Source organism: Molossus molossus, unplaced genomic scaffold, assembly GCF_014108415.1.
Source record: "Molossus molossus isolate mMolMol1 unplaced genomic scaffold, mMolMol1.p scaffold_m16_p_6, whole genome shotgun sequence".
Taxonomy (NCBI): Eukaryota; Metazoa; Chordata; class Mammalia; order Chiroptera; family Molossidae; genus Molossus; species Molossus molossus.
The window spans coordinates 105343954-105362623 of NW_023425399.1; the positions used below are offsets into that span (position 1 = coordinate 105343954).

At 42.2% G+C, this 18670-nt stretch overlaps 1 protein-coding gene across 1 annotated transcript in view; it reads right to left on the reverse strand.

The window, feature by feature from the left end:
* Positions 1 to 620: 620 nt before the first annotated feature.
* The window catches only part of ATP8B1 (ATPase phospholipid transporting 8B1), a 60901-nt gene continuing 42851 nt past the window's right edge, over positions 621 to 18670 (reverse strand). The window contains exons 18-27 of the mRNA XM_036244200.1: positions 17907 to 18018; positions 16806 to 16881; positions 13324 to 13456; positions 12382 to 12670; positions 8372 to 8595; positions 7173 to 7256; positions 5507 to 5752; positions 5057 to 5195; positions 2195 to 2325; positions 621 to 1550 (exon numbers count right to left, since the gene is read on the reverse strand). Coding sequence (XP_036100093.1) covers positions 1326 to 1550; positions 2195 to 2325; positions 5057 to 5195; positions 5507 to 5752; positions 7173 to 7256; positions 8372 to 8595; positions 12382 to 12670; positions 13324 to 13456; positions 16806 to 16881; positions 17907 to 18018 — 1659 coding nt within the window. The 3' untranslated portion in view covers positions 621 to 1325. The remainder of the gene's footprint in view (positions 1551 to 2194; positions 2326 to 5056; positions 5196 to 5506; positions 5753 to 7172; positions 7257 to 8371; positions 8596 to 12381; positions 12671 to 13323; positions 13457 to 16805; positions 16882 to 17906; positions 18019 to 18670) is intronic.

Genomic DNA, 18670 nt, shown 5'->3' on the forward strand with positions numbered 1-18670 from the left:
CAGCCTAAAGAACAGAATTATTCAAAAACACTTCTGCATCTTCACTAAAATATGGGAAGTGTGTGAAAGATTGAGAAAATCTGGTGGAAAAATAACTTTTGCCTCTCAGTCTTAGAAATGTAGCTACCAACAGCCTCTTCTCTCAAGATCTAACAACTGAAAAAGAGTGAGGTCTCTGTTCAAGTCTCTTATAAAATACTTTACACATAGGCAGGCACAAAGTTTGCTTTTCAAAAGAAAGCTTTGAAAAGTATTCTGCATTTTATCACTGATATTCTCAGTTTTTGTTTTTTTTTTTTTTATCCTCACCCGAGGACATTTTTCCATTTTTTGTTCAGATAGAGTGGGAGGGAGAGAGAGGAAGAGAGAGAGAGAGAAACATCGATGTGAAGGGACACATCGAGTGGCTGCCACCCGCACGACCAACCAGGGCCGGGGACAAACTGCAACCGAGGTACATGCCCTTAGCGGGAACTGAACCCGGGTCTCTCTGTACCGCAGGCCAACGCTCTAACCGCTGAGCCAAACCGGCCAGGGCTATTCTCAGTTTTTAAAAACATTTTTTAAAAAGCCCATAAAGTATTTAATGCTTTTTATGTTTTTGTTGTTGTTGTTGTTTTGTTTGTTTGTTTGTTTTTTAAATGAATGTAGGGAACAAACTCACCAATGTAGTACAGGAAGTGTACTAAAATAATATGAAATAGTAAGAGGTAAGGTATGTAATGTGCTATTTTAACCTCATAGTAAACTGCAAGACTGAAACCTTGTACTTAGGAAATTGAACTAATTTTCCTTGACTGAACTGAATTATTAAACCAATGTGAGAGCATGACACCATGAGCCCATTGACAGCTCTGAAAAAGTCAGGGACCACTGAGCTCCAGGGGATACACATTCATGAATCTTTTGTCATTACCATTATGAATGAAAGATCTTTGTTAAAATGGGACCTCCAGGAGAAAAGGGAGCCTCTGGGAAATTCTTGAAGATCCCAGACTGAAAAATCGAAGTCTGCTTTCATAATGCAATACCATTTGGATTGAAACACAAAATGTTTTCTATTTCTGTCGTCCTAGAGTGAGACTGGGTTACAAAGTTCCCTTGGAATCCTGATGAACATAAACAGTTGAACAAGAGGACTTATAAAAAGGCATTCTTGGCTTTGCTAGTGCTGAACAGTCCAACCCAAGTCGTTTGTCATCAAGGTTATGTCTTCAAAATCCTTATGACAGGTTGCATTTTTAAAACGAATCCTGAGAGTTTCATAAAAAAATAGACGTTTGCTCTGGGCGACTTTCGCTGCAGGCCCGCTGGGGACCCGGGCATCAGCTCTCCACAGTGCGCCTGTATTCTGCAGTCCCGTCGGCGATGATCGCGTCCAGGGGCGAGCGCTTCTTGCGGATGCTGCGCCCGGTGGAGATGAGGTCGGCGTAGCCCCGCTGGTGGGAGAAGGCGTAGGCCGAGCGCCGGGAGGACGCTCCGCGGCGGAACACGTTGGGCCGCCGCTTCCACTGCTCTTCTGCTTTTAACCGTTTGCGATGCTTCTGAATCTGCAGAGGGAGAGGCAGGGGACGAGGCTAAAGTGATAGAGCAATTCCCTGAATATTGACCATTCAGGATGAGATGCCCAGAAGGGATATAGAGCCACCCTCCTGCTTCAAGAGGAAGCTAAAAATGAACACAGCAGAGGGGAGATGGAAGGAACCCCAGTACTTTTTGATGACATTAAGTAGCTCATCAACAGAGCCTGGAGCCTGCTAAGTATGTGAGTTGAGGTGATACATTATTGTGCAGCCACAGGTTTCTGTTACTTGTATCTCCAAGGATCCAGATACAAGGTAACATTTTTATTTAAATTAAGAAATAAACAAAAACAAAACCCAACCTGTTTGCATGGCAGAATGTAAATAGTATAATTATCGAGAGGATAGATATGGTGGGGTTTACACTATTTTCCCTTTTATGTGACATTTTTGTTTGCTAGTTTTTGTAACAAAAAGCAAGCCACCAAAAATGCCAACCCCAAAGGAACTATTTGCAAGATGAAGTTGAAGAAGGAGAAGTCGTCATAAAAAAATGTTCATACCAAACTTCCCAAAAGCTTAGAATTGTGCAGGAAAGCTGGTTTGGGGAAAGGCTGTTTTGATTTCTGTGAGGGGCAGTCAGAGTTAGGAGAAAGACTATTTTTCTATACCTTATCGCTTTCTGATGGCCAAATGGTCATGGACAAGAAACGGATGGCAACGACGGGCAGTAAGCACACCGCAACAGTCAAAATGATGGTCAGCCAAATGTATGGCTGTCTCAGAGCATTTGAAGCTGTGCCTGCAAGAAACGTGGAAAAGGAGTCACCAGGGCCCTTTCATCCTAAGGGCACAGTCCCTGTTCCATAGTCCAAAACTGGCTTCTCTGGTGAAGTTTCACAACCCGATTACCTCACAAAACATCCCATCACCACTCAAGGAATCAACAATTTAAAATCAGATTAAGCGCCCTGGCCGGTTTGGCTCAGTGGTTAGAGCGTCGGCCTGCGGTCCTGAGAGACCTGGGTTCGGTTCCCGCTAAGGGCACGTACTTCGGTTGCAGTTTGTCCCCGGCCCTGGTTGGTCGTGCGGGTGGCAACCACTCGATGTGTTCCTTTCACATCGATGTTTCTCTCTCTCTCTGTTCCTCTCTCTCCCTCCCACTCTACCTGAACAAAAAATGGAAAAATGTCCTCGGGTGAGGATAAAAAATAAATAAATAAATAAAATAAAATAAAATCAGATTAAGCGAAGCAAAACTTGGAAGGTACATTCTCTGGAACAAGGCCAATGTGTGTAAGTGAACAAATAAAGAAAAAAAATGCATATGTTCACCGCACACTGATGAAAAAGCAAAATAGGCAATCTATACTTCTGCATTTTTTCAGGAACTTAAAAGAGCACCTTCCAATTTATGATTTTGGTTTGAAACTCCAATTACTAACTGGCACTGCCATTTGTGTGCTAGGTTTTGTACTAGGTGTTTGACGCAGACCATGCCAGGTAATCAGTTCTGAGAGATGACTGTTACCCTCTTCGCCATGTAAGGAAATTGAGCTGTGGAGTAATTTGCCCAAGATAAGAGAACCAGTCATGGCAACTCCTGAATTCAGATTCACATCCGAGTGAGGACAGCCTTGTGTTTTCCACTGCAATTTGGCTTCTAGTTTATGTCAGAAGAAGTAACAATTCACATCAATAATCCAATGAAGTAATCATAGATAGTACTCAGTTTTCAAACTAGAGCCAAGTTTGTCACATTTTCTGTACTTACGCTGTAAGTTGCTAAAGATAATGGTTTTTACTTTTTAAATTGTTTATTTTTAATATGTTTATGACTTTTTAGAGAAAGAAGAAGGGAGATAGAGATAGATACATTGATTGGCTGCTTCCTGCACACCCTCTACTGGGGACCGAGCCTGCAACCCAGGCATGTGCCTCGACAGGTAAGTGAACAGACACCCATCAGTCCTTGGGAAGGTGCTAAATCCACTGAGCCACACTGGCCCAGCTTTAATTTATTTTTTATTGAATTTATTAGGGTGACATTGGTTAATAAAATTAGACAGGTTTCGCCCTGGCCGGTTTGGCTCAGCGGTTGGAGCGTCGGCCTGCGGTCCAGAGAGACCCGGGTTCGGTTCCCGCTAAGGGCACGTACCTCCGTTGCAGTTTGTCCCTGGCCCTGGTTGGTCGTGCGGGTGGCAGCCACTCGATGTGTCCCTTCACATCGATGTTTCTCTCTCTCTCTCTCTCTCTCTCTCTCTCTCTCTCTCTCTCTCTCCCTCCCACTCTATCTGAACAAAAAATGGAAAAAAAAATGTCCTCGGGTGAGGATAAATAAAAAAAAAAAAAAAAATTAGACAGGTTTCAGGGATAGTCTTTATTTTTTATTTTTTGGTACATGCCCCTAATGGGAACTGAACCCGGGACTCTCTGGTCCACAGGCTGACGCTCCAACCACTGAACCAAACCAGCCAGGGCTAGTCTTTATTTTGTAAATGTGGTTTTTACAAAAAGTGTACGGTTTTAAAAATCACTCCCTATGGAAATAGTCTAAGTCACTGGGTACTAACATTTTAAAATAGAGTCAGTAAAGAAAAATGTGATTTTAAAAAGTGATCTCAATTCCAAGAAGAAAAAGGTTACCACAGCAACGGTCTTTTATAATTCAACAATTGGTCGTTAAAAAAGAAACAACCAGTCTTTTACAGGAAAACAAATTTATGGGGATTTTTTTTACCATTGTAAATCCAAGTTACTCTATTCAAAATAAATTTATAATTTCCAATTCATGATATTTATTTATAATAAGTATGATATTTATCAACTGAAATTCATTCTAGCACTTGTCAATTTATCACATATTATATGCTGTTATAAACAATTGTGTATGCTATGAGTGTATTTATTGCTCTGCATACATCTCTAATGATGTAACCCACTTTTGAGTTCTAGAATTCTTTCATATGAGGATCGTACTTTGATTAGCTAATCTGATATTCTTCGGTTTTTGGGTGATTTCCATTTAAAAAAAATAGAAAAGTTATGGTACAATCTCTGTACAGAGTACCTTTTCAAAATTTGATGTGTTTTACCTTAGAGCATTTTCCCCAAGTGAAAATACTGGTCAAGCATTTTCCCCAAGTGAAAATACCAAGATTTTTATAGTTCATTGTTTTTCCAGATAGTGTTTTGGAACAATTAAACTGTATTATAGTGCTACCAGCAATACTTGTATTCTCAATTTCCCAATAAGCTACCAATATGAGGTTTTATGAGAGGGGGAGCTTTTATCTAACTTGACAGATACACAGTTACATCTTCAGTTTATTTTAATTTGCTTTCCTCCCATCACATTACCATCTTTCCAACACACAACCACGATTCAATTTTTACTCAGGACATTAATTTCCACTAGCAATCATTTTCACTAGCAGTAATTGACTGCCTGTGTTTTTACTTACCCAGAAGTTATAGCAGACTCTAATGATATTTTTCTGTACATTTATTTTTGGAATTGAGAAAATACCAACCTGTAAATTGAAATGCAGACGGAAAGAGAACATGTATTCCAGCACTGTGAAAGTCAAACATGATGCCAAAATAAAGCGCAATGCTTCCAAAAATGGAAAAAGCGTTCACAAAGGTCCAGTAGGAAGTATCCAAGCCAATCTGTTGGGAAACCCGAGAAAAACAGAGCACTCACTTTGGGGAAGTAGCAAGAAATAAGGATCTAAGGATTCTGAAAACACAATTCAGCAACTTAGGCATGATTTGGCTAGAATACTGAACAATCCATCTATCTTGGGCTCAAGCAAGAAGTAGGACATGTGCTTGGTTATAGGGGGAAACAGCATCCCTATTCTGTAAAGCGGAAGAAGCTCAGCTGGAGGGAGAGTGGGAGCCAGCTGGATGTGCCCGCTCTCTATGTATGGAAATACAGGTCCCACAGACACTGACAACAGGGCACTACAACCACGTACCTGGAAATTGACTGTTATCACGAGAGCAGAGGCAATTGTGACAGCAAAAGATTGGTAGTCTGAAGGTGCCTCTCCATCCTGTCCCACGGTCTGTAGATAAGCTCCCAGAGGGATGAAGAAGAGGATCATCGATGTTAAGACCCCGTGCAGTAAGCTTACGAAGAATCTCTTGTAGTTGAATAATAAGTCTCTTTGTCCCACTACATATAATCCAGGGAATCGGAGGCTCAGTTTGTCACTCACATCCTTCAGGGGAAACCACAAGAAGAGTTGTGTATGGTCTATCAAGAATCAAAGAACTCAGAAATACAACTTTACATCGCAAAGTGTTTTTCTTTTTTCTGTTTATTTTTCATTGAATTAAAGAGAGAAAGAGGAAGAGAGATAAACAGAGATCTCTTGTTCCACTTATTGATGCAGTCACTGGTTGCTTCTTGTATGTGCCCTGACCATAGATCCATCCTGCAACCTTGGCGTGTGGGGACAATGCTCCAACCAACTGAACTACCTGGCCAGGGCACAGAGAGATTCAACTTGGGTTCTATGAAGGCAAAACTAAACAAGATAAGTCACAAGTAGTTTCACTGTTCAGAGATCAACATCGTTACTTTAGCCCAAGGAATTGCATTGTTTTGCTATTGATGGAAAGCAAGCAAATTATTAATGTCAAAAAATGTAAGGAGGCTATTTTTGTCTTTTCAGAGAATATATTGTTTCTAATTCTTTGGGAAAGTATTTTCACATACAAGTTGATCAGTTCATTTCAAATTGTTATTATTTTTTTTATTAATTAAAAACACTTTCTCTAAGAATTAACATGAGATAGAATGTAGATTAATTTGGGAAATAAACACGTAAGTTTTAGAAAGTGTTAAAATAACCTATTTAACCCTGGCCATTTGGCTCAGCGGTTAGAGTGTCGGCCCGTGGTTCAGAGAGACCTGGGTTCGGTTCCCACTAAGAACATCTACCTCAGTTACAGTTTGTCCCCGGCCCAGGTTGGGTCATGCGGGAGGCAGCCACTTAGTGTGTCCCTTTCGTGTTGATGTTTCTCTCTCTCCCACTCTATCTGAACAAAAATGGAAAAATGTCCTCAGGTGAGGATGAAAAATAAAATAAAATAATCTATTTAAAAATAACTAAGTTATTATAGAGACATACTATACTGTCGAGTGTCTTATCAAGAAAGTCTCAGCCCTGGCCAGTTTGGCTCAGCAGTTAGAGCGTCGGCCTGCGGTCCAGAGAGACCCGGGTTCAGTTCCCGCTAAGGGCACATACTTTGGTTGCAGTTTGTCCCCGGCCCTGGTTGGTCGTGCGGGTGGCAGCCACTCGATGTGTCCCTTCACGTCGATGTTTCTCTCTCTCTCTCCCTTCCTCTCTCTCCCTCCCACTCTATCTGTACAAAAAATGGAAAAATATCCTCAGGTGAGGATAAAAAAAAAAGAAAAAGAAAGTCTCAGTGTCCAAAGGAATCTATCAACTCCTGTCCATGAATTCAACCTGGCACAAACACCCCTTTTCTTACTATTCAACAAGAAGCACAGCAGTTACTCTTGTTGCTCAACAACAGAACTAGAATAGGTTTTGCTCAGAAGCAACACACTGATTTATCTGCTCTGACCTTCTCTGAGAGGCACCCAGTGTCCCATCAACACAAGGCTCTTACCTGGTCAAGCAGCCCCATGAGGAGCACAGGCAGGCTGGAGTACAGCACGTTGTAGAGGGTGATGAACCAGTCTTCATACGCGGTCTGGGAGCAGATTACAAGGTGGTCACCAACCAAGAAGCATGGCAGCCTAGTCAACATGCATGCACCAGCTCTGACAAAGCAGGGAGGTCCCCAGGCTGAGGGGGGACCTCTGCCCTGGTAAACTCCCCTCATCTATACCCACTGGTGGGGTGAGTCTGTTTCTATGTAACGGACAGAATAAAAAACCATTCCACAGAAACCAATTTTCCATTTAAATAAGTGGGCGGATGTAGCCCAAAGAGTTTTTGGAAGAGGAGTCTAATCTATTTGAATAAAGCTGGAAATTCAATCAGTATCCAAATCCTTTTTATGTCCCTTAATGAATTAGAATGCATAAACCCATTCAAAAGCACATAAGTCCCATTCAAATTTTCTTTAGTGTTATCATGCAAATCCAGCATGGCCATTCAAACATTTGTAAAACAGAATTGGACGGAATATAAGAACTATGCTTCTGAAAGGGACAAGTGAGGCTGTGCACACACCCATCCTCGGGGTGGGACAGAGGGAACGGGCGTATTCGGCACCAGCTATACACAGTCCTGCACAGAAACAGGAAGAAGGCTCCAACCTTGCTCAAGGTCACTCCTGGCCCTGGTTTCTGAGGCTGTTCAGATACCATTTGTCTGTGACACAGCACCAAAGAGGTTCAGACAATCACAGACGCTGACTTAGGTTCATTTTTGACTAATGCTATCTCACTGCCGTATCACCATTTTAACATATTGCATACGCCCACCACTTACTTCTGGGTCAGCAAAAACTAAAAATAATAAAACCCAACAACAAATGGAAACATGATAGTAGATCTAAAATTGATATAATGCCTTCAGCCTTGATCACAATATAATTTTATACTTGTAAAGTTGAACCATTTGTTGTCACAGTTCTTTAGTGGCAAGGTAACTTAGAAAAACAGTTATGGTGAAGGGAAAGACACAAACAAAAGCCAACAGACCAGGAACAAACTTTACTCTTTCACAGGCAAAATAAAACATTGGTAAAGCACCAGAAACACTGTAGAAAAATAATCCACATCTTAATCTGTGTCTCAGCTATTAAGAGACAGAACACCAAAACCAGCGAACCAAATACATAAATAATAATGATATTACCTGTGCAGAGTACCCATTGAAGAAGGAGTACCAGAAATGAACCAAAGTAAATGCAAAGTTTTTATAGAAGAAGTATCGGAGGAACTTGCACATCCTGATGTAAGACCACCGGCCATGCACCAACAGCAGTCTCTGCAGGTATCTGAACTGAGCAAAGGAATAGTCACTTGACATGACTGCTTGCATGCCTTCTTGTCCACTTATTCCAACACCAATGTGGGCAGCTATGGGGCAGAGGGAGAAGTTACTGTTAGTCATAAGCCTGTGTGAAGGCAAAACATTGAGATGATAATGTTTCTATAGAAAAACAGAAAAATTGACACATATGGAATAATAAATAAGAAAATTCTTGCTCACTAGCCCCAGCTCACTAGCTCCAGCTTCTGAACTCATTTCAAAGTCAGAGGCACAAGGTACTAAACAGAGCACCTGGTTGGGCCTCCATCATGTTTGTGACAGGATCTCAGGTGGGTGGGGAATTCCATTCAGATTATCTGCCCAGCTCATAAACCATTCTTCCCACCGTCAGGGTGAGCACCAGTCACCCATGTGTGTGAGAGAGCGACAGACAGACATTGGGCTCCTGGGGAAGCTCATGGTCATGGCTCCAGCATCTTCTGATGCTAGGCTTCTTGGGCAGCACGAGACATCTTTATATCTTTTAAAATATATCTCTTATTTTTTTTGCCTGGCTAGGGTGGCTCAGTTGTTGAACATGGACCCATGCACCAAGAGGTCACTGGTTCAGTTCCTGGGCAGGACACATGCCTGTGTTACAGGCTTGATCTCTAGCAGGGGGTGTGCAGGAGGAAGCTGATCGATGTTCTCTCTCATCAGTGTTTCTAGCTCTCTCTCCCTCTCCCTTCCTCTCTCTCTCTAAAAATCAATACAAATAGATTTAAATAAATACATAAAATAAATTTCTTTTTGTCTTAAGCTAGCTTTAGTTGTTTGCCAACACATTGAATCAAGAGAGTTTTAACTAAGATACTAGTACCTTTCAAAAACTTATTCATGGCCTACCATTACCTTAAGACACCACCCCTTTTTAAAAAAAAATGTAGAGGGAAGGTTTTCAGAGGAGAAAAAAATGTAAGTCACAATTTTATCTATTGTTCCTGTAGTCATCAAATCGCATATTCAGTGTAGAGAATTGCACAGTTTTTTGAGGCCTCAGAAGTATCAGTGAAGACAGACAGTGAGATCATTTAGAGAACGTGTTTGGAGACCACAGCCTATTACTCAGACCCTGAGAAGTGCCTGCCAACTCTGCAAAGTTTCCAACTAAAAAAAGCTCCACAGATTCTTCCCTATTTGCAGAACACAGGGTGTGGAAAATAAAAAATGCAGTGTCTTGTGCAAACCAATTGCACAACACTGTGCAATTCTAAAAAATAGAACAAATCCCATCTTCTTCATTATTTATGGCCTCTTTCAAAACACACAAATAGTTCAATTGACCAGTCATGATTGCCAACTGTTCTTTTCTACCAAACCATGGCTTTCTTTCCCGATCAAGCACCAGAGGGCAATGAGATTCTGCTGGGGCTGAGGCCGAGGAATGCCTGCCACAGGCCCTGGTACCTGGTCCAAGCTTTCCGCTGAGCAGACGAAGCACAGCCTGTGAAATGATTCACAGGGTGATTCAAGGCAACCAAACAGATACGCTTCATAAGGCCATACTGGCTTTTCACCTAAGATCTAAATATAGGCATCTAGCCCTGGCCGGTTTGGCTCAGCGGTTAGAGCGTCGGCCTGCGGTCTAGAGAGACCCGGGTTCGGTTCCCGCTAAGGGCATGTACCTCGGTTGCAGTTTGTCCCCGGCCCTGGTTGGGTCGTGTGGGTGGCAACCACTCGATGTGTCCCTTTCACGTCGATGTTTCTCTCTCTCTCTCTCTCCCTCCCACTCTATCTGAACAAAATATGGAAAAGTGTCCTCGGGTGAGGATAAAAAATAAATAAATAAATAAATAAATAATAAATAAATAAATAAGTAAATGAAGGCATCTAGATTTTCCTTTCGTTCCAAATGCCTCACCAGTAGACTCCTTCGTAATTCCTCAACAAACAGATAATTTCCTCAAGCCGTTCTGCCTCTAGCTACCCTCTTTTATGCTGCTTGTTCGTTCTCAGGGTCTCAGACCAAGAAGAACCACCCACCAGCCAGCAGACATGTTCAGGCACGAGAGAGGGGCAGCTTGTGCGAGCCCCTGGGTCCTTGCCAGGGCACAAGTGTGGGGGGCTGCAGTTCCCGCCACTTCCCTCCCTGCACTGCTACACAAGAAACCTCTCAGCAAATGGTCAGATTTTTTTTTTATTACACTTGAGTTTCATTCTATTTCTTTATAAACGACATTTTTTTCTCCCTGTATATTGTTCCTGGTGCTGTTGAAAGAGATGACAATTTCTGCAAAGCACATAAAGGCACTATGGATACTTGGATAAAGCTACTGACTTCCAAGGGGACCTCAGAATTTCCTTGATTTTGGTCCCAAATGGATGCTTCATAGGTTATGTGCAAAAAGCACTTGCCATATAACAGAGCTTAAGATAATTCTTAAGACAACTTACAAAAAACGAGTCTCTGTAAGGTAATCTAGGTTGACTTTGCGGTCCATTTGCTATCATTTGGTGGACTCAGAGGAACAAAAACATTTTCAAGTCTAAGTCATATCATCAGAGGGTAAACCTGCAAGGTACACCTCTCCCCAAAGACCTAGGAGTCTGCTTTATAACAATACAGATAATGGTCGAGGGCCTTGCTCTTTTGGCTCCACTAGTTATGTTAATGATACGTAATGGAGGAGAAAAAGCTGGGTACAGAGGAAAGAAAGAGATCTAATTCAGAGCAAGAAATGCCACTTAAATGGTAGCATGATCACATGCAAGACACAGTGGAGAGGAATTAAACTGGCAGTGACGACAGACACGTAATAAAGAAGCAAGAAGACGTACATCATACAGCTGACTCCTGTCGAGGAAGATAAAGTTGGAATGTTCTTAGTATATATCAAGGAGGAGGAGAGAGACTCTAAGAAAAGAAAGACAGATGCATGAGTCACAGTATAAAACGTAGGTATACATAACGCATTAAGCCACCCGGCACGACAGGACGTGCATATACGTAGGTAGTCATGTAATCATTCATCCTAATAACAACATCACAAAGCTGGAGGTGACATCGGAGATAATGTTGTTGTTTCCAGATGAGCATGTTGGCAGTAGGATGAGAAGTATTCAGGTCTCCCTAGTTTGGGTGTTTTCATTACAAGATCTCCCTTATAGTAACATAGGGAGAAGAAAAGGACCAGGATTCAGACATGTTGCTGAGGGTTGGGTGCCACGTGCTTTAATACCAATGCAACTGTGTTTCTCTGTATGATGGGACTGAATCCTTCCACTGGTGGGAGCCTAGCGTCCTCCAACCAGCAGAGGAGCCTTGGCAGTCTTGCAGGGAGGTCAGGAGGATGGAGACACTATTTTGGAGTTTTGCCTCAGTGCCAAATCCGTTACCCTGAGCTCACTGCAGGTCTGCCAATGGTGACCTTCTAGCAGACTGACCAAGGCAAGAAGAAAGCCCCAGAAAATAATGCTTAGGGGAGGGAGAATATTTTCAAAACAAATACCAGAGAGGGTTCAACAGTGCATACCATGCTTAGCAGAATTTTAAACAAAATTTATTAAATAGTAGGATTTTAAATAAGCCCTAAGAAATATGGGGGAAGCAGAAAGAGAGGGGGAAAAAACCCAAACACATAAAAGAAGGAACAAGGATACATTCTCCTAGATGGAACTCGGCTTCTGCTTGGCATTCTGAGGAGCAAGGTCATGCCCGCTCTCTCCCCCTGGGTGGGCTGTGACTCCCTGAGGGCAGGGTCACAGGTGGGGCCCTCACAGTGGGGTACCCTTATTAAACATCTGCTGTACAAGAGCCTGAGCAATGAAATCAGAGATGTTCCTGCCACTCCTCTGGCAATTCGGGTGGCCTGGGCTGTCTGTGCAAGACTCACTTTTGATCATGTTCACGTCGTTGGCTCCGTCTCCGATCGCCAGCGTGATGGCTTTCTTGTACCTCTTCACCAGGTCCACCACCATGGCCTTCTGCTTGGGGGTGACCCGGCAGCAGATGACCGCGCTGCACTCGCAGGCCAGGTCGACGAAGTTCTTCTGCCGCTGCTCCTTCTTGGCTTCCAGCCTCCTTTTGCTTTGCGTCCGCATTCGTCTCTCTTCTTCGGTCCTGGGGAACTTCAGCTTCAGGATCTTACTTGTCTTGGTCTTTTTCTCTAGAAGAATTTCATTCTGTGAAATCACAGAGGGAAGGATTACAACTATTTTGGTTTTTATATCAAGAGCCCCGCTCCCCAACGTTTTGATGACGTGAAGGATAATTCTTGGATTATATCACTGATTGCATTGTTCTATTTAGAAAACATTTACTATAAAATTTTTAGAAAACAGAACACTGTGCAAAGAAGAAAATGTAAAATAACCATTCATCGATAAACCAGGTATAACCACTGTTACCAGTCTGGTATAATTCCTTCATATATCATAGAACATTGTCTCAAACGTGGGAAACTACACTTGCATTTATAGGCGAAAAGATTTGGGGGTTGGGCCAGCCAGTGTGGCTCAGTGGTTGAGCATTGACCCAGGCACCAGAAGGTTGCCGGTTTGATTCCTGGTCAGAACACATGCCCAGGTTGTGGGCTGATCCTCAGTGTGGGGCGTGCAGGAGGCGGCCAATCTATGTTCTCTCTCATCGATGTTTCTCTCTCTCTCTCCCCCCCTCCCCCCACCCCATCTCCCTTCCTCTCTCTGTAAAATCAATAAAGAAAGAAATAAAAAGGATTTGGGGGTTGGCAGTTTATATGGCAAACCATCTAAAATTGGTCCACAATGAGTGGCTTTAGTTTGAGCCGAAGGCACAGATAACCTCATGATATACGTACCAACCAAGAGCCAGTGATTATTAAGGCACGGTTTCCGCCGGATGGAAAAAAGGGTTCGTGCACTGGGGGCACAAATTTGGCATAGACTCCACCTCTCTCCCTCTGGTTTTCCACCCTCGTGTTAAGAAGAGCACTGGGGAAAGAAATGTAAGGGTTTGAAGTACGAGGCCACGCGCAGGCCCTTACTGTGAGATCATTTTGACATGCCACCTCTTTTTAAAATCGTGGTAAAAAAATAACATAAAATTTATCATCCTATTTCTAAGTGTACAGTTCAATAGTATTAAATATACTCACATTGTTGTATAACCAATGCCCGCGACTTCATCTCTCAAAACTAAAACTCCATACCCATTAATCCCCATTCCCCTCCCCCCAGACTCTGCTACTCACCACTCCACCTTCTGTTTCTGTGAATCCGCCTACTCCAGATAACTCATGGAAGTGGAATCATACAATATTTCTCTTTTTGTAACTGGCTAATTTCACTTAGAATAATGTCGTCAAGGTTCATCTATGTTGTAGCATTTCTCAGAATTTCCTTTGTTTTTAAGGGTGAACAATATTCTATTGTATGACTATAACACATTTTGTGTATTCATTCATCCACTGATGGACTTGCTTCCACTCTTGGCAATTGTGACTACTGCTGCTGTAAACATGGTGTGCAAAGCCCTGTCTGGTTTGGCTCAGCGGTTAGAGCGTCGGCCTGCGGTCCAGAGAGACCCAGGTTCAGTTCCCACTAAGGGCATGTACATCGGTTGCAGTTTGTCCCCGACCCTGGTTGGGTCGATGTGTCCCTTTCACGTCAATGTTTCTCTCTCTCTCTCTTCCTCTCTCTCCCTCCCACTCTGTCTGAATAAGAAATGGAAAAATGTCCTTAGGTGAGGATTAAAAAAATAATAATAAAAAAAAATAAACATGGAGTACAAAAATTCTCTTCAAGTCCCTGCTTTTACTTCTTTGGAATTATACCCAGAAGTGGGGTTGCTGGATCATATAATCACTTCATTTTTAATTTTTTTGAGGAAGCACCTACTGTTTCCTATAGTGACTGCACCATTTCCCATTCCTACCAGCAGTGACAGGAGTCCCAGCTGCTCCACACCCTCGCCCATGCTTGTTACACATATGCATATTTTGAGAGTAGCCCTCCTAATGTGACATGATATCTTGTGTGGGTTGAAATTGTATTTCCCTCATGATCATGATGTTAAACATCATTTCATATGCTTGTTGGCTGTTTCTATATCCTCTTTGGAGAAATGTCTATTCAAGTCTTTTGCCCTCCCCCTTTTTTTATCCTCACCTGAGGACATTTTTGCATTTATCTTCAGACAGAGCGGGAGGAAGAGAGGGGGGAAGAGAGAGAGAGAGAAACATCGACTGGTTGCCACCCACACAACCCCAACCGAGGTACGTGCCCTCAGCGGAAACCAAACCCGGGTCTCTCTCCGCAGGCCAATGCTCTAACCACTGAGCCCAATTGGCCAGGTCCTTTGCCCATTTTTCAGTGGGTGACATACAATCTTACTAAATCTGAATTCCTCCAACCTGGGCGCACCATGTTCTTGGTGATTCATTATTTCCCCAAAACAGCCCAAGGAACATACAATTGAAAATATGTTCACAAACAACAGAAGAAAGGAAATCTTAATCTGAATTTCAATACTGCGGTGAACTCTACCCTATTACAAAACGGGGCTACTGTCTGGCAGGAAGAAATGTATTTCTACATGAAGTCTGGTTTTGAGAAATGCTGTGCTTTCTATCAACCTCTCATTGAGAAGGCCACGTCTAACACATTTATGTGATAGCAAAATGAGTCCCATGATTTTGGAGTGGGAGAGTCTCTAAATATCTCATCCAGTCTCGTCATGTTACAAATAAGGACATGAAGCCCGGCAGAGATGGTTTGATTTGCCTGCAGCAAGTTGATGGAAAACTGGACTGAAGACAGGTCCTCTGAGTCCCAGCCCAGGACTTTCCTCATGATATACACTGAGCCGTCGTTTTCACCTTCAAGAACAGCTTCCTCAGCCTGACACCTTGAAGTCTCAGGCCAGATCATTCCTCGTTGAATGCGCTGTCCACTGGATTGCAGGATGTTCAGAGCTCCCTGGCCTCCACCCACCGGGAGCCCATAGCACCTCTCCTCCCCCACTGTGACAGCCGAAGGGACTCTGGACATTGCCAGGTGTTCCTGGAAGGTGAACTGGCCTTCCGCTGAGAACCGCTGCACTAGAGGGTTAGGTATCTCCTATCCCTTTTCCACACTCATTTACTTTTTATTTTCAAGTGGAAAATAAGGGGTGATCAAGACAAATCCCTAAAAGGCTGGAAGAAGAAAACATGAAGTTACCCATTCACACTGTTCTACAGGACTGTCCCTTCAGGAGTCATCTAGAAAGGTGGCTCATCTCTGTACAGGTAAACGGGACTAAGAGCACGAGCACACATGTGCTACTTGCATTCATCTTATCGTCTAATTTAGCTCAGGGCCCAATTTTCAGCACTTGCAAAAGAGAGACCAGAATTATATTAGGTCCCTCATCTACAAGAAATAAACAAAACTGCATGGTAATTAAGCAAATTACTTGAAATCAAGGAACTATTGAAGTCAACATATTAGTGTATTTGTCCATTGCTATACTGTATTTCATAACCTAACAGCACAAAGTGGCATGGCATGTACCTCTATTCAAACAGAACTGGCCTATTGCGAATACAAGCCCGCTGGTTTTGTCTGTCTAATTTAGCAGAGTGCCTAACACACTGGAAGGACTAACAACCATCAACTCCCTCATCATCTTACCAGACGAGGCTGTATGTTAGCAGCTTCATTTGGCCTTCAGGCATCTTAAGGAAAAATCTTGAGGAATACAAGGAACTAACTGTCAAGCCAGCAGCAAACACACCCTGACAACTGTGTACAGCATACGTGTAGTTTCGTAACAAGTCAGGGCCTTTCCCCTGTATATTTCTAGGTCTTCTGCAACTCTGCTGAAGGGCTAATGAGATATTTCAGCATTGAGCTAGCAGGCCTGCCCCTCTAGACAAGGCTACAGCTGTAACCAACCCAAACATCTCCCTCCGGGCAGGATTGTGGGATTTTTTTTCTATTTTCCCTTGAAAAAGTAAAATTCCTAGAAAAGACGATACATGAATATAATTCGTATTGTGTTAGTGATGGCACAGGCCCACTTCCTGTATCTGCGGAAAAGCCCAGAGGACAGCTAAGGAATGGAGAAAGATGGCCCCTGGAGGGCAAGTGTGGCCCCAAGTTTCCCTACAACGTAAGGCCACAGTGCAACCATGGTAACTCGGAGCTGCCTGTTCTCCTGCATCATGTCAACCTGAAGAACCGTCTGAAGTGATCATCTACCTCCCGTCTCTCCATATCTGCTGTGTCTTCTACATCCAGTCTTGTGTTCATAAAAATGAAACATTAGATAGTCTCATCCTCTAGACCCTTTACTTACTTTATATCTTCCCCGTAGCAGATAGTGGTGTCTTCAGTAAGAAGTTCACAAGCAAATCCTATATTTTCAGCAGTTTCTACAACAGAAAAAAGTTAAGTCAAATGTCATTTCTACTGATGAATTTAATGATCGACTTGATCTAGTAATGATGATTTTTTTCAATTAATAAAATAGCCAGATTCAATCAAGTATGCTGTTTATCTGTAGCGATGGATAGAAATCACATTTAAAAAACCCCTTTCTTTAATGAAATAAGTGCAATCCAAAGTCTGGTTTGAAATGTTTTCAATAATAAAATGTGCAATATCATCAAATACATTAACTGACTACTTAATAAATTGGTGTTCATTGAAATATTAAACACATTCAGTTCATGTGGTTTGATTATCCTGTTATTGGGATAATAACCAGTTTGATTATCCTGTTATTGGGGTGGATAACCAGTTTCATCAACCTTCACATGGGGCTCTTACTAGAGATTTTTTGCTTTTTTCCATCACCATCCACTGGTATTAGTTTAAGGTCAGGGTGGTGCTTCCCTCAGCTTATCAGAGTGTGGAACCCAGAGCCGATGTGAGTCAGAATAAGAGAAATTATCTGGTTTCCCTTGGGACGCTGTGGATTAAAGTATCAATGCCAAGCAACTCTTTGTTCAGCTCCAAATGAAAAAATTAAAATCTTTCCTTGGGTATAAGATTGTAATTATAATTTATTTTCAAGCAATACAATGGGCAAGAAAATACGAGTTGTTCAGTGTTGTGTAGTATTCTAACAGATGCCAACAAATGCCAGTGCTGGGAAGGACAGAAGGGACAAGAAGGATGGCCCTCAGGACAACAAGCCATGTCTGGAGAGATCAGACTGACCACAATCAGCAAGACTCGACCGGGAGCTCAGTTATAAGGAATAACTGAGGGAGCTTGGGCAGGGACTGGAATAAGGGTGGGCTGGAGTAACAGAAGAAAGATTTCTTAAGGAATGTGTTGATGTCCCAAAGTGTTTGTGCAGGATGGAAAGTTCGAGAAGGTCATCTAGGGCACGGAAACAGGAGCTATGAATATTTGTGAGTTAACAGATATGCCTCCCCACTCAATGACTTACCCTTTTTGTCTCCAGTAAGCACCCAGATCTTAATGTCAGCTTTTGCAAGTTTTGAAATGGTTTCTGGGACTCCATCCTGTAGCTTGTCCTCAATAGCTGTAGCTCCTAATAGCTGCAGTGAACATTAAATAAAAAAAGAATGAGCAAATAAATAGTAAATGTTCTGTAATAACAATTTGCAACCTACAAAGAGAAGAAGGCCTAATTATGTAGCCCAGTTGGTTCTCTTCTGGGGTGATGGTTGGCATTAACAGGGAAGGTTGTTTCACACCCTAAAGAAAAACAACCAAAATCATTTTTCTTAAAGTAACTGACCAAGACAATAATGCAAGAACAAAATCAAGGACAATAAAAACACACTTTCATTAAGTCTATGTTACTTTATACAGACATAAGCCAATTCTTGCTAAAGGTCACTACCATTTGTCGAATATTTTCCATTCATCCAAAGTCTACGGCAGTAAATGTTAAACTCTGAAAAATTTAACTTACAAATGACATATTTTTTTCTTGTTTCAAGATTTTGCAAAATAAGTCACTTCAGTAATTTTCACAATGTATGAAGTATATAGTCTGGCTTATTATTGTGTAAAAATCATCATTTTAGTAAGTGATATAAAAATATTAATCAGAAGAGACCCTCTTTTAATGTTTTCTGTGTCTCATAATGGCAACTTCTATTTTGCTTGCCAGACAAAAGAAATTCAAACGACCTAGTTTCATTGTACTAGTTTCAAATGCCGAAGTTTGACTTATTTTTCAAA